At 45.3% G+C, this 16,110-nt stretch overlaps 1 protein-coding gene across 8 annotated transcripts in view; it reads right to left on the reverse strand.

Moving 5' to 3' along the window:
• The window catches only part of TCF20 (transcription factor 20), a 181,490-nt gene that overhangs the window by 13,045 nt on the left and 152,335 nt on the right, over positions 1 to 16,110 (reverse strand). For all 8 annotated transcript variants that reach the window (XR_006104026.1, XM_042467735.1, XM_042467734.1 and 5 more), the window contains 2 exons: positions 7,631 to 7,724; positions 150 to 199 (listed from right to left, as the gene is read on the reverse strand). Coding sequence is in view for 7 of the 8 variants with exons in the window: in XM_042467735.1 (XP_042323669.1) it covers positions 150 to 199; positions 7,631 to 7,724 (144 nt within the window). In the remaining variant the exon portion in view is untranslated. The remainder of the gene's footprint in view (positions 1 to 149; positions 200 to 7,630; positions 7,725 to 16,110) is intronic.

The following is a 16,110-nucleotide window of genomic DNA, read 5'->3' on the forward strand; positions in this document are numbered from 1 at the left end:
AATAATATCCAGACAAACACACACACAAGGTGAAGAAACAGCTTGGGAGTGCATATTTTTAGAAAGAATTACTCTAAAATAAAACTGTCTGAAATGAACTGTGGTGAATCCAGCAAAGGACAGTGCCAAATTAGTAGTATTTTTATTACCTTGTGCTTGGGGCACCTCACTGAGAAATTCTCTTCATTTAGTAAACAATCTGAAAGAGAAAAAAAAACTGCTTCTAAATAAAATGGAAGCTACCAACAGCTAGTTAGTCTGTCATCTCCATCTCAGATCTTTACCTCTCCTACTGGTACAATCTGTTAGAAAATTTTTTAATAGTTAGCATGAACTAACAAGGGTAAAAAATGTAGTCACTATGAGTTTGGCTCAATATCCTTTGAGACAAAGCAAAATGCTATTGTTCCACATTGAGATTTCTGAACCAGATAGAAAAAAAAGTTTGCAGAAAGCACAAACAATTAAGTTTGGTGAACACAGATAAATGTACAACTATTAGAAGTTACAACTCAAAATGCAGAAAATTAGGAGACACATCTGCAATTTAATTTGACAGATTATGCCAAATGATACAGCAATGCAAACAGAAGTTTTAAGAAAACAGGAACCAATTATCAAAACTAATTATTGAAGTGAAATGTATCAACAAATCCACAAGAATTCATCATCTTCTGGTAAAAACACCTTATAAAGGAGCAAGTTTTAACCATGTATATTATTGTAACTGTACATTTTGATTCAGAGATACAGCCATGTTAGTCTGAAGTATCAGAAGTTCTAGCATAAGCTTTCATAGACCAATTCTATAAAAGCTTATGATACAATTTATTTTGTCATTAACTCTCAAAGGTGCTACAACATCCCTTTGTATATTTAGATGTGTATGTCCTTGTGAATATCCATATTCCAAATCAGAAATAAAGGAGACAGAAATCTCCTCAAGAAGCAACGATCTCACTCACAAACCAAACAATTTCATTGTAATTAATAGATTGTGTACAGGTAACTCTATGATTAATGAAACCTCAAACATACACCATGTATTTGGTACTAATATGGACTTATAATAACTAAAATGATTTTTTAAAGAGCACAAAAGGCTTACCTCCAGAAATCTAAATAATAAAACAGTGCTATGAGAGGAATGAACCCCAATGAATGGAACGTTGGACTCCTGAAAGACGTCCCTTTACAGCAGAGAAGGCCGAGCATCCTGAATTTGGGTGGCTCCGCCCACTTGGCTCTGGTAGGCAGGTGGAACAAAGAGACAAAGGCATGACCGGGGCTCTGGCCCCCCGACCTTGCGGGCGGAGCTACCCAGGAACCCCAGTCGGTTTAAAGCCGAGCACACCCTAGAGTTAATGAGATCTAGAGAAACTGTATCCCGCCCCCCGCGCCATAGGCAAAAAGGGGTGGGGAGGATGCGCGGGCCTTCTCTGCTGTAAAGGCGACTTTCAGGTAAGTCCAACGTTCCATTTAGCAGCAGAGAAGGGGCCGAGCATCCTGAAGTTGGGATTTATAAAAGCAGATCGGATACTGGGAGGGCTGGCTGGCGCGGAGGGCGGATCTGACACTATTTGTTGCAAACCCTCCGGCCAAAGGCCGCCTGTGCCGATTGGAAGAGATCGGCTTATAATGTCTGGTAAAGGAAGACGGAGACTTCCACGTGGCGTCTGCAATCTCGGCCAGCGGGGGTTGTGGACAGGGCCGCTGAAGTAGCTGCACTCCTTGTGGAATGAGCGGTGATGTCTCCCGGCGGCTGTAGTTTGAGTGACTTGTAGCACTGGACTATGCACTGCTTGATCCACCTTGACAAGGTGAGACTGATAATTCTTGCCCTTTGAGCCAGGGCGAAAGGAGACGAATTAGCGCCTCAGACTTTCTAAATGTGGCCGTTCTCTTGAGGTAAACTTTATGGCCCTGCGGACATCCAGAGTATGCCAACATTTCTCCAGTCAGTAGTTGGACGAGGGCAGAAGGACGGGAGGACGATGTCCTGAGTGGTGTGGAAGCGGAGTGACTTTGGGGATGAAAGTTGGATCCGGTCTCAGAAGAACGGAGTCTGGCCTGAATGATTAGTAGTTCCTTGCGGCGGAGGAGGGCGCCGATCGCAGACACACGCCTCGCCGAAGCTAGCGCCGTCAGCATGAGCGTCATTGAAGGTGAGGAACTTGAGGGACACTTCCCTACAGCGGCTCGAAAGGAGAGACGGTCAAGGCCTTTAGGACTTGAATGGAGGTCCCATGACGGGAACCTATGTTTGGTCGGGGGCGCTTGTTGGCGACCCCTTTCAGCAACCTGCGGACATGAGGGTGTTGGGATATCCTGGCTGCTACCTCATGGGCAGTATGGAAGTGATGGCTGGCGTTGTCTCTTGATGGTGTTTGGGCGACGCAGACCTTGGAGGAACCCGCTGCAGGAACTGTAAAGCGTTGGAACAGAAACATTGATGAAGTCTTGTTTTGCGCTTGCACCCACTCCTGAACGTCCTGAAGGTGTTTTCATAGATCCTATTTGTAGATTGGCGCCTCGATGCAAGAATGGAGGTCCACCACCTCTGGGGAGTAGCCATAGCTGCTCAGCATGTGGCGTTCAATTTCCAAGCGTGAAGCCGCAGCCAGGCTGGGTCCGGATGATGGATCTGGCCTTGCGTGAGGAGGTCTGGCCTGAGCGGAAGGGCGAAGCTCTGAGACGCCATGACAGGATCTCCGAGAACCAGGGTCGCCGCGGCCACGCTGGAGCTACCAGGATCACTTGTGAGTTGGACCTGCGTATCCTGGCAGGAGCTTGGTAAGCAAGGAGTCGGAGGAATGCATAGAGGAACCTGGTGGCCAGGGGCAGCTGAGGGCATCCATTCCTTCGGCCCTTCCGTTAGAACCTGGAAAAGACCGTGAGTCTTGGCGTTGGCGGGGGAGGCGAACAGGTCTGCACACGGGTTGACCGAGTCTGTTGGCAATCATCTGGAAGGTTTGAGGTGGAGCTCCACTCTCCCTGATCTTGTCCGTTCTGCTCAGCCAGTCGCCTTTGAGTTTAGGGATCCTTGAAGGTACTCTGCCTCCAAGGCTATGAGGTTGGCTTTGCCCATCACTATCAGGGATTGAGCTCGGCCATCAGAGACTGGATCTGGTTCCCCTGTCGGTGACTTGCCTTGCTGTGGTGTTGTCGGTCCTGATCAGGACTGACCTCCGATGGATCGTCCTGCTGAATGCCAGTAGGCGAGGCGATTGCACGGAGCTCCCGCCAGTTGATGCTTGGGTTAGTTCGTCTGGGCTCCATTTGCCCATGGGCCAGTGTTTTCCGCAACTGCTCCCCAACCGCGGAGGCTGGCATCCGTTGTAATTTGGACACTCGGGGCCTCCAAATTGTGGCGACCTCGTGGACTGCACCGGACATCCACCAGGGAACAACAGACTGCCTTGTCTCGGCGGAGAGGTGAATCGTTTTGTGTTTCTTTGAGGGTAATGGCTCGCTGGTGTGGAAGAAGAAGCCATTGTAGAGGTCTGGAGTGGAATCTCGCCCAGGGGACGCATGGATAGACGCTATCCTGAGACCCTGGAGGTGAGCTAAACAGCTGGAGGCTGGGCCGCGTGGAGTTCAGGGCTTTGAGATGGCCCCTTGAATGGCCTGGATCCGCTCGGCAGGTAGACGCACCGTCCCCTCCTGCGTGTCTATTATGCCCCCAGGTGATGGATCGGCTGGCTTGGGGTCAGTGAGCTCTTTTCTAGGTTCAGGAGGAAGCCGTGATCCTGTAGTGACCTGAGGATGGAAGAGGTGTCTTGAGTCCCCTGAGTTTGGAGGGTGACCGGATTAACAAGTCGTCGAGGTAGGGATAGACGTGTAACCGTTGGGTTCTCCACAGAGCAACCAGCGCACCATGATTTTGGTGAACACCCTGGGGAGGACGCTAGTCCGAAGGGAGAGCTCTGTATTGGTAATGGCATTTGCCACTTGAACCTGAGGAATCTTCTTGAGGAAGGATGGTCAAATATGGAAGTAAGCATCCCGGAGGTCCAGCGATGAGAGGTAGTCTCCAGGCGCAGGCCGTTAGTTATAGACTTGAGCGGTCTCCATCCTGAACTTTTTCTTTAGGAGGAAACCGGTTGACCCGTCTCGGTTCAAGATGGCTCTCAGGATCCGTTTTTCTTGGGAAACAAGGAAGAAGGTGGAATAACAAACCTAGCCCCTCTCTTGTCTTGAACGAGTTCGATGGCTTGATGTCCCGTAGGCGCTGAATGGCCTCCGCAGGAGGCGGTGTTTGTTGGGGTCGGCTGATCTGGGAGATGAATGAACTTGTCTGGAGGTGTACGATGGAAAATTATCTGTAGCCCTGGCGAATGGTATCCAGGACCCATTTGTCCGAAGGGATGCTCCCAGACGTGGCCGAACCCTGTAGCCTGCCCCCTACTGGGGGGGCCGTCATGAGGTTATTTTTGCGTGGTTGTTTGGACCCCGCTCCATCCTTGGCGGAGAAAGAGGGTTTAGCTTGTTTGTTAGATCTTGTATCTCCCCAATATGGTCGTTGGACCTGGACTCCCTGGCTCGAAGGAATTGGATGAAGAAGGGTAGGAGGATTGGAGGGGCGAAAGGAAGAGGATTTTTGTATTGCCTCTTATCGTCCCTTTTCTTGGAGGTGGGAAGGCCTTCTTCTGTCCTTGCCCTCTACTAGGACTGGTTCTAAGGACTCTCCGAATAGCTTGGAGCAAGGAATGGGGTAATGCCAAGTTCTGTTTGGATTTCGAATCACATTCCAGCTCTTGAGCCAGAACTGCCTGCGGACTGCACACAGCCGCTGCCTGGGCTCTAGCGCACTGTTGGATTGTGTCTAGGGTGCCGTCGGCTGCAAAGGCTGCCGCTCTGGCAATTTGTTAACGGTCTGTTTGACCTTGGTCTGGGTTGGGTATAAGGTCCAGGAGTTGACGGACCACTGGAGGGTGGCTCGCATTACCATCGAGACGGTGGTGCGGCCCTTATGGCAATGGATAGGGCTCATGGCCTCTTTAGGCTCCGTCGGCCCTACGGTCCTCTGGGTTTCTGAGGGTTCCTCCACCGTCCCTGCTGAAAAACAGCTGATGAGACGAGCGCTGACACAGGGGCATCCACGGATGGGACCTTGAGCTGTCTGACGGCTGGTTGAAGTACATAGTACTTGCGGGTAATGCCGTGGTTGGGACCTGGCAGAGGCTGGCTTAGCCCACTCATCACTAATGATTTGCATGATGTTTAGAGGGCACGGGATTTGTTGGACTGGCGAGACCGGCACTGGGAATAACTCCTCACTCATCCTGGGAGTCTGAGTCGGGGCGGGAGTGGCTTGGCCTGTAGGAGTGGCAAGGCCTAAAGTCTGGTTGTCTTTTTTATAAGTGGCACATAGTCCTCCTGTTTAAACAGACGAGAGGACAAATGGGGGTCTGACTTGTAATCTCCTTCATCATGCGACAGTTCGCCCTCCTCCGCCTCAGAGGCTGAGAGGATGTGGTTCCTCCGAAAAATTTCGTCCTCGGAGGACAGCCGCGCGAGTGCGCTTGCGGCTAGATGGCCCTGTGTATTAGCGCGCTTGGATGGTGGGAGGATAGAGTGCCCCGAATCAGAGGAGTATGAAGCCCCTTCCTCATCCCCTCAGAATCGTCGGCCCCTGCCTGGTTAAAGGGGTCTGGCTGGAGAGAGCCCAGGACTGTATCTCTGGTCAGGGAGCTCCGCTTTCTGGAGCTTTGCGCCCAGACCCCCTCTGGCTGGTCTGAGGCTTGGAGTGGCTGGTGCGCGGGGGCCTTTCTGCCAAAGAGTCTGCCTGCCAGCTGTGGCTGGCGCCGATTCGCGCGCTGGGGGAGGCGGTGGCGGCCATGGGCATCGCCGCGCCAAGATGGCGGCGCCCATGGGCGGCCGCATGGCAAGATGGCGGCGCCATGGCGGCCCGCGTGGAGTACTCTGGGGTACTTCCGGGTCATCCGGAAGTGGCGGGCCCGGCCGGTCAACATGGCGGCCGCCATGAGCCGCCCGCATGTGGCCTGCGCTGCCCAGGGGAGCTCGATGCCATCCCCCACCCGCCCGGAAAGAGTCGCCGGGAAAAAAGGTCTGTGGAGGCATGGGCCCCGCCACATAAGGAGCGGCCCCCCCCCCTGGGAAAGTGGCCGCCCCCCAAGGAGAGGTGCTGGCCTCGCGATATGCGCGAGCCGGCCCTTCGTCCCGTCCCTGGTTGACCTGGAGGTGGAGGAAGCCTCCTGTTCTAGGAAGGCCCTGAACCACCTGCAACTGCGGCGGTGGGGGAGATTACTCACCGTCCTCCTCGCCGGTCGCAGGTGAGGGCTCTCCCTCTTCCGACCACCCCTGGGTCGTCTGGGAGTCCCTCGTCCCGACGCCGGAAGGGAGGGCTTCCTCCTGTCGTGCGGGCGCGCTTCCACTTGTGGGGTCGATGTGGTGATGCCACTCGGCGAGCAGCCGGCAAAGCGGGCTGGCCCGGGCAGGTGGAAGCGAGCTCCCCTGTGGCTTGGCCTCCCTGTCGGAAGCCATGTCCCTGGAAGGGTGGGGGGGGTGGGATGGCAGGAGCAAGGCAGGGGGTAGGGAAAAAGGGCCTGGTTTTTTTTTTTTTTTTTGAAGGAGAGTGAAGGAAAGAGAGGAGAAAGAGGAAAGGAGCCAGGCGAGTCTGGGGAGCCAGCGATGAAAGAATCCGAAGATGGATGAAAGAGTCCTACCAGTGCGAGGCAGGAAGAGACTGGGTTCCTGGGTAGCTCCGCCCGCAAGGGCGGGGGGCCAGAGCCCCGGTCATGCCTTTGTCTCTTTGTTTCCTACCTGCCTACCAGGAGCCAAGTGGGCGGAGCCACCCAAATTCAGGATGCTCGGCCCTTCTCTGCTGCTGCACAGAACTAATTCACCTTTTTACGTTGCAGAATTCTCACAGCACCTGAGTTCAAAGTTGAAATACAATATAAGCATACCTTAAAATCGGTGATTTTTCTGCTTGTGGTCCATGCGTGTGTGTGTGTGTCCACACACATCTTGTAGTGATAGGACACTCCCTTCCTACTTGAACGTGATTAGCACCAGGTTTGCAAAATGTTTATAAGCCAGTAAAAACACACTATTACAAAAGACGACTTGAAAGGAAGAGCTGGTAAGTAGCTTCACTAACTATTCTCATTGGCTCCAACCTTATTCACCAGTCCAACAAGAGACCAGAAATGCAATATCAATATGTGAATAAACTCCACCTCTTACATTCCAAAAGCCTTATATGATTACATCTATTTGTACAAATAAGGAAGTATGTACAGTAATTCAAGTATCCACCTCAAATAAGGAAAGACTGAAACAACATAACTCAAGTTTCTCAGTTCTGCTTTTAGTGAAGTATGGTACAAAGATCTAATTTGAGGATGGGGAGAGAACCTACAGTCCATGGAGGCTGCCCCCTCAAACTCTAGTTGAAGCCAGTTGGTAGTTACAGGCACTAGCCAAGAGCATTGTATTCCTCCTTACCTTCCTCTGAGGGAAAGACAGAGGTGGAACAAAGCTGGCTGCTCTCAGAAGAGGGCAATATTCTGCTCTTACAGGTACTGTTCCAGTCTGTCTCTCTTATAAAATATTTGGAAGCAGCCTATGAATAATTCATTTAAGGTTATAGCCTAGATCTTACCTGCATCGATGGCACATGGATAATGATATCGGAAGGAGCAGCCTTTGTTGTAGCAGCCTAAGGTGGCTCCTGGCTCCTGGCAATGAGAACATTTCTGAAAGAAACAGAAAGATAGAACACTAGTTTACATTCAGAGCTTACATTTTTCATCAGTGTTTCTTCTCATAACATTCTGTCACTATGTGTCTATTTAATTAATATCAACAAAACTTTCTTTTTATAAAAAATCTATGTAATGCTCCATTTGTTTAGCATAGATTTTATTGTGAATTGTTTTGTTTCTGTTTTGTTTATCATTGTTTCCTTTCGTTTTTATTGAACAGACATTTTACATAAATAAGCATTCCTAATTATTTGACATACAGTACTTAATCTGTAATAAGAGCCAGCTCTGTAAAAGAATATGAGCCTGCAAGGATGTTAACATTTCTTGGGGCTCCCGTCTTGTTGTCCCATCCTTCAGATTATGGCAAAGTAAGGTGTCTTAAGACTCCGTCCTGTTGTTGGGGCAATGGGCTCTAGCAGCCACTTTCTTTTGTCTTAACTGCACTTTTCCCATCCAGATTCATATTAATTTCTTGAATTAACTACCATTTCTTACTGCCAATTGGCTTTATAAAGCCTTCTGTTTGCAAAACATAAGAAGGCAAAAACAAAAGAATGATATGGCGAGAGTGCAAATCTGGGAGAATGCACGGCATCATTTCAAAATGCATAGGGAGGGTTCAAAGTTCACAACACTCCCATATGTAAATAATAATAATAAACCTTCTGCAAGTAAAGAGATCTGCACAGAAAGCAAAGGACTACATTAGAAACTTTTTTATGCAGATGTATGAGCCTTTCTAAGAAAGTTAGGGGAGAATTCAGAAGTAGCAATACACACCTACCTAAAATTTAAAGGAAAACACTGTGGGCATAGTAGTAGATGGAATGGAGAAAAACAGAGGAATACTGTTATCTCTGAATACAATCTCTATAAAATGAACTATCTATTGCAGTGATGGTGAAACTTTTAGAGGCCGAGTGCCCAAACCGCAACCCAAAACACATTTATTGCAAAGTGCCGTGTTCCTCTGGCTTTCTAATAACGAACTCTGGCAAAGTCTGTGCTGGGGTGACAGCACAAGTGCTCACAGAGAGGGCTCTGAGTGCCACCTCTGGCATGCGTGCCATAGGTTCACCATCACTGATCTATTGTGTTATGAAAAACCAGAAATTTCAAAAGGGGGAGATTTCGCCACATTCATTCTCCTTGTCGGTGACAATACCAAGACTCCAATATAACATATGTAAATACACTAGAAAAATATTCAGGGAAATGTTGAGCTGGAGAATAAAATCAGGGAGGAAGGCAAAGGAAAAAGTGTGAAATAATGGGTGACTTCTATTAACCTCACAAAATACTGGGCAAATGTTTTGGCCATGACAAAGAGACAAAACCTCTAATTACTGAGAAAACCAGCAACTAGTCATGGAAGCAAACAGTGGAGAAGCAACCTGGACAAACAGAGACCAGGACTTAGTGTGGGACTTAAGTATTGCTAAATCAATGGGAAGCAGCAACCACCTTGCTACCTAATCCAATTTACAGTCAGCTCTTCATTTTACAGGGCCTCCATTCTGGATAGCAAACAACACGGGATTCAAGTCCTGTTCTCCCCAATGGCAGTGTGATGCACATGTAACTGTGTGGGTGTGGCCATGTGCAGGCATTGCCACTGGAGAGAACAGAGAAGGGCCCATCCATGGATGCTCCAATCCGTGGATGGTAAACCTACAGTTGAGAAATAATGACTGTATATGGAAGTAGCCAACTGGCAAGGATATCCTACACAGTTGGATGTTGAAGGGGAAGGTGACAAGGTCCAACTCCAGAAAGATTGGGGGTGGTTATTGAAAACCACAAGAGATGCTGAGCTAGAATGTATACTGCTGGTCAGGAAAGGTGCAACCAGGTCACCAGTCTCATTAAAAAGAAGTGTCAAGGAGGCTATTACAGAAAAGAAGACATTCTTTTAAAATAAATGGAATTCAGGCCCAAACAAGGAAAACAAAAAGGGCCACACACTTGCAGAAACATCTTTAATTAAAGGATACCAAATAGTAATTGTTGTTGTTTTTGAGGAATATGGTGCTAATAATATTGACACCAAGAACAGAAAATTATTTCAATATAACAACAGCAAGAAACCAACTAAGCAGGCATGTGCTCCATTGGATTAAAAAAAACAAACATACTACAGGAGTACTAGAATAAAATAAAGAAATTGTAGACAAGCCAAATGAAATATTTCTGTTCACTTCATTGTAAAAGGTTTAGAACAGGTATCACTCAAAGTAGCCAATGTTGTGGCAGTTTTTCAAGAGGGATTCAGGGTGGATCAGGAAATTTACAGCCAGTTAGCTTACATCTGTTGCAAGTAAACTGGTGGAAAACATTATTAAAGACAAAATTACCTTTAGCCTAGGGTTATCCACGGAATCTGAATAGTGAGGATACACACAAATACCAGAAGTACTTCTTTACACACTGTACAATTAAACTATGGAATTCACTACCCCAAGATACAGTGATGACCACCAAGTTTAAACAACTTCATGGAGGACAAGGCTATCAATGGTTATTAGTCATGATGCCTGTATATTCCCTCTGGTATACCATTTGCTAGCAGTCACAAGTGGGAGGACACCATTAAAGTCATGTCTTGTTTATGTATTTCTTTAAAGAGTCTGGTCAGCTCCTACCGAAAGACAATGCAAGACTAGATGGGTCTTTGTTCTTATGTTTAGGCACCTAGGAGTTACACCTGAGGTTTCCTAGTTCTGGTGACCTGGAATTAGAAATGGGGCACTTTTATAAGTACTTGAGAGTGATCAGCACCAACTTCTTCACCTCCCCAGTCCTCCAGCATGCACAAAGGACTTGGGGAATAGACACAAATGAGGCTCTACCTTTGTCTACCTTATGAAAGAAACAACAGGAAGATCTCCTGCCATTTTTTAGATTCTCTATACTCTGCCACAAGAATTCAAGGATTGAGAAACCTTACAAAACAGACTTGAATCGTCAGGGCCTCCAATAAATCCCCAACTGTACTTTTAACATGTTCTTTTATGAGACAAATTATCCAGAATCTCACTTTACTCCCATGAATTCAGCTACACTTTATTAAATCCTTTTGAGATATAGGGTCATTCTTAACTATTCCACAGAAGCATATGGCTATGCAACAAATTATTTAACTTCCTAACATGAATCTCTCAATATTATTTCCTGCTAAAAAAAGGAACCATCATTAAGGTTGCTTCAGATGAGGTATTTATTGTGCAATTGACCTGCCTCATTCAAAGAATTTTACTCAGACAATGTCATATTTCATTCAGATCTCTGCTGTGTCAAACAATATCTGTAAAAGAGAAAAAGATGGAATTGCTTCACAATGTTTTTTGACCAACAGCGCTGGGAACCATCTGTCTGGAAGCACCCTAAACCTAAAAGGTTTCAGAGGTATGTTACATAGCAATATAATGATGGAAGGTTTTTTATTTAAATATTTAAAATAAGTCTTCCTTTTTTCTTTTTTTGGAAATGGTGAAAACATACTGATATTTTTATACTGACACAACCTACTGCTTCTCTGTTTGCTTGATTATTTGACTTATTCCTTGTTCAAATTCCAAAAGATATTACATCTGTTAAATACACCTTTAAAAGCAGGGATTTTTAAAAAATTAAAGGAAACCTAAATGCAGGAAGCTGTGATTTCCCCAGCACATTCGATTCAACCTGTGAGATCACTAGGGCTATTCTCAATCACCCATACAAATGTGATATCCTGCTAACTGTAATTCTACTGAGTAAGCCAGACAGAGCTTGTTTGCTGCTGCTGCCAGCTCCCCTACTGTCAAACACCTCTTCAATCTGGCAGAAGTTGCTGCTTTCCACAGTCCACTGGTGACATAATAGCTCCAGCTTCACCACCTCCTGGGACCTGAAACCATATGCTTCTTTCAAGAGTGAAACAGGCACAAAATATACACGGTGCTCCACAATCTTGGCAGAAAGAAAAGGAACGTTTCCAGAAACAAAACATCCTAACCCTTGCCCCATACCAGAGATTTTTGTCATGTAATTTTTGAGCAGCTCTGCTTCAGAGGTGGGGTTCACTTTGACCAGGGGTAGGTAATCTTTTTGAGCCGGGGGCCGGTTGCTGTCCCTCAGACAACTGGGGGGCCGAAGCCAAAAAATAAATAATTAAATAATTTTAAAAAATTAAATACATAAATAAACCAGGACAAATGTAGGACAAAATTTTCAAATGGAAGATACTTTTTTTTAAAAAAATGGAGGACACGCCAAAAAAAATGCTGATTTTTTAAAAAATGTTAATATAAATGCATGTTTCTGAGGCTTCTATAGACAATTGCCCCCCAAAGGCCCCGGTGGCAATTGGCGGCAGGACTGGGCTGGGGCCGGTCCCAAGGCCTCGCCGGGCCGCATCCGGCCCGCGGGCCGCAGGTTGCCTACCCCTGACTTTGACAAATGGCAACTATCCTTGACTTTCCCCCATCTAATCATTGCCAACCATACTAGACCAGGTTAATAATAGACCAGGCAAACTTCCTCCTTCATCAAATCCTAGTAGCAAGGATAGTCTTGTACAGGACTTCAATTTGAAGCCAAGGAAAGATCACCACCTGGCTGGCTGCGTAAAATTATTCTTCTGACCATAAGTGGTTAAGGGAGATACAAGAAGAATGTCTGCTCTCTCATATCACCATTGTACCATTTCTACTAGCTACACTAAGATGGTATGAACAAAGCAAGGAGAGAAAAGTACAAAGATGATCTATTTCAATGGTTCTCAATTGGTGGCACACAGCAGTGCTTATGCCACTGTTTTAACGAAGCACAACTTCCCAGTCACTGCATTTTCCTCTTTGTTCACTGCTAGCCTTAGGATAACATAGAAACTTCCTAGCAAGAACAAGCACCACACAACTTTCATATAAACCCAGCTTTTTATTAACATCTGCTATGCCATGTCGGAAATCCCCTCTAGGCATCTCAAAAACACCTGAAGAATGTCTGGTTGGAATGTAGGAGAAGTCCTGTAACCAGACTTAATCAGGAACTAACTCTCTAGTCTCTCTGTTCAACAGCACCTCCCAAACCCTTGGAGTCATTCAGACATAAACTATCTGTCTGATCACTATTACTTTAGGGGTGGATAGGATACCTCAGGCCCTGAAGCTCAATCTGTCTGATTTAGGGGTTTTTGTTTGTTTTTTGTTAACTGCTACCAAGTTGACCTCAACTTATGGTGACCCTATGAATAAGAGACCTCCAAGTCACCCCAATATCTACAGGTCTCCCAGATTCAGGGCCATGGTTTCCTTGATTGAGTCTATCCATTTGAAATGTGATCTTCCTTTTTTCCTGCTGCCTTCTATCCTGATTCGCATTACTGTCATGAGTCATGTATTTTCATGACATGAGCAAAGCACAATAGCCTCAGTTCAATCATCTTAGCTTCTAGGGAGTGTTCTAGGGCCCATTTAATGGTATTTTTAGCAGTCCACAATATCCACAGTACTCTTCTCTAGCATCATATTTCAAATGACTCGATTTTCTTCCTATCAGTTTTCTTCACTGCCCAACTTTTGCAACCAGACATAGAAATTGGAAATATGATTGTATGCCAATCCTAACTTTAGTGTTCAATTATGTATCTTTTTACACTTCAGGATCTTCAGTATGCCAAGGGGTCTTGTAATACCTTTGAGACTAACCAAGAGAGAAAGAGATTGTAGCATAAGCTTTTGTAAACTTCCTCAGATGCAAGGAGTGAACTAGTGCCTAGGAACAGACCCTCTATAAGAAGGATATATGAAAAGCCATAGAAATGCAACATTTGTGGATTTGGTGATAAGGTGACATGTTCAGTTTTAATTATGATAACCCAGCCAGCATAAGTCTACATTCCAAAACTCTATCCACCATTCATATGGTTATCCACCCACCCTAGCCTTAGGGAAACATTATTTGTCCTGTCCTTTCTCTTAACAATCATAGATAAAATTGAACATGTCACCTCATCACCATACCCACAAGTTTTGGATTTCTATGATTATTCATATAGCCTGATTATAAAGATCTATTCCTAGGCACTAGTTCACTGCATGCATCTGAGGAAGTAATATGTTCTTCACATAATTTTTTCAACTGCGTTACTGTCAAGCTTACCTTTGCTTAAATACAATTTCTATTCCATTTTATTTTCTTTCTCTGAGTAAAAATTCAGCCTTTTAAAGGAAACCATTTTCCATTTCATCATTACACTTTCTATTAAACACAACATATTAGTACCCACTTTTCAAAATTTGGATATGCATTCAATCTGAGCTGGTTAATACATTAAATCTATTATAAGGGTTTTAAATAACCAGCAAGCATCCTAAAGGTGCTAGACCAGTGAAGGTGAACCTTTTAGGGACCAAGTCCCAAACTCAAAGGGGTTCCAGCACTGGGTGTTACCCGGTCCAGGAGGTGAAAATGGGACTTCGGGGGTGGGATTTCTGACTTCTGGGGGCAGGACTTCAAGGGGCAGGACTTACCAGGAGACAGCTAAAGGCCTGTTCCTCCTCTTCCCCTGCCCTCCCATCTCTCCACATGCCCTCCACAATGGCTTCACATTCCAGAGAGGGCATGCGTGCCATAGGTTTGCTACTACAGTGCTAGACAGTTCCAAGCCTTCCTTTCAAGTCTTTAAAAAGATGGTTCATTTTTTGAGACATTTCTTATGTTGAAATTATATATGATCAAGCTGGATTTTCTGTGAAATTGGTAGATGCTTAAAAGAACTTCAGATAACATTGTCAGCCATGGCCCAGTTTGTGAAAAGCAATCATCACAACACCACAGCTGGAATTCTAGCCACAGTAGGAGTATTAAGACAGTATTTTTGGTCAAAAAGCTCTGCCTAAATCAAACAGCATTAGGCAATATGTGTAGATGGTTGTATGAGGTTGTCTGAATATTTGTAGTAGGAACCATAGCAGATACCAAACAAAGGTCAATAAATTTTTACAGATATCTTTTTAACACCCCCCCCCCCCCCCGAAACATTTTGATCAAAAACACCCTCTTCGTGGCTGGTTGGATTGGATTACACAACTCTGCTACCACTTCCTCAACATCACAGTATTAGACAACAGCCACAGAAAAGATAGGTACGCTCATTATTGATCTAAATGCCTGAAGAAAAAAGAGATAGCGATTATGTGTTCACTCAACACTATCTTTCAAAGTTCACAGGCTACAAACTTGATGCTCCTTCTCCATGACACTTTTTATTTTCTTATGGTAAGTAGTAAATTATGTTTATTGGAAACAGACCATGAATACACACACACCTCCATTAGCCCATTAGCCTCCCTTGTGTGGCAGAATTATGCAAAAATATGCAAATTAAATATACTTTAGTGCATTTAGTACTTTAGCTTTCTTAGGCTGCACCCGCACTGCAGAAATAATCTGGGTTGACACCACTTTAACTGTCATGGCTCAGTGCTATGGAATTCTGGGAACTGTAGTTTTGTGAGACATTTAGCCTGTTCTGTCAGAGAGCTCTGGTGCCACAATAAACTACAATTCCCAGGATTCCCTAGCACTGAACCACGGCAATTAAAGCAGTCTCAAACTGGATTATTTCTGCAGTGTGTTTTGCATCTTAGTCAGAAGGCTCTGGTGCCATAACCAACTACAATTCCCAGAATGTCATAGCACTGAGTCATGGTAGCTAAAGTAGTGTCAACCTGGATTATTTTTACATGGCAGATGTAGTTCTACTGAATTTTCATAGGGTATTCTTAGGCAAGGAATACCCAGAAGTGGTTTTGCCAGTTCCTTCCTCTAAAATACAGCCTACAGCTGATATTCATTGGCAATCTCTCATCTAAGCACTAATCAGGGCTAACTCTGCCTAGTTTTCAAGATAAGATGGGATTTGGTGCCTTTCGGCTATTACTGAGCTACCACACAAGATAACATTTCCAAAGCTAGCCAAAACTAATTTAAAATAAATTATTTCCAGCTTCAATACCAACTTAAGTGCATTCACATACATCTCTTCATTAGTTTCAATCCAGCATGACTAAAAGTGAGAGGTGACCATGCAGATATAGATAAGCATGGCTTCCACTGTTCAGCTTCAAACTAGGTAATGGAAGGGGTCAAAATTAATCATTTGCCTCAGGAAACAGTCACCAGTATCTGAATAAATAAGCAAATTTTGCCCACCTCAACTGAAACATCTGTTACAGCGAGTTTATTTTATTTCACACAGTCTAGTGTCAAATACTGAAAAAACATATTAGAGATGCATTCCACTGAGCAGCAAAACAGACATACATAATAGGAACAGAGATGTATTCTGTTGTGATGCTGCTAAACCACAATTGTAAAACAACTTGCA

Source organism: Sceloporus undulatus, chromosome 5 (assembly GCF_019175285.1).
Source record: "Sceloporus undulatus isolate JIND9_A2432 ecotype Alabama chromosome 5, SceUnd_v1.1, whole genome shotgun sequence".
In the NCBI taxonomy this organism is placed as follows: Eukaryota; Metazoa; Chordata; class Lepidosauria; order Squamata; family Phrynosomatidae; genus Sceloporus; species Sceloporus undulatus.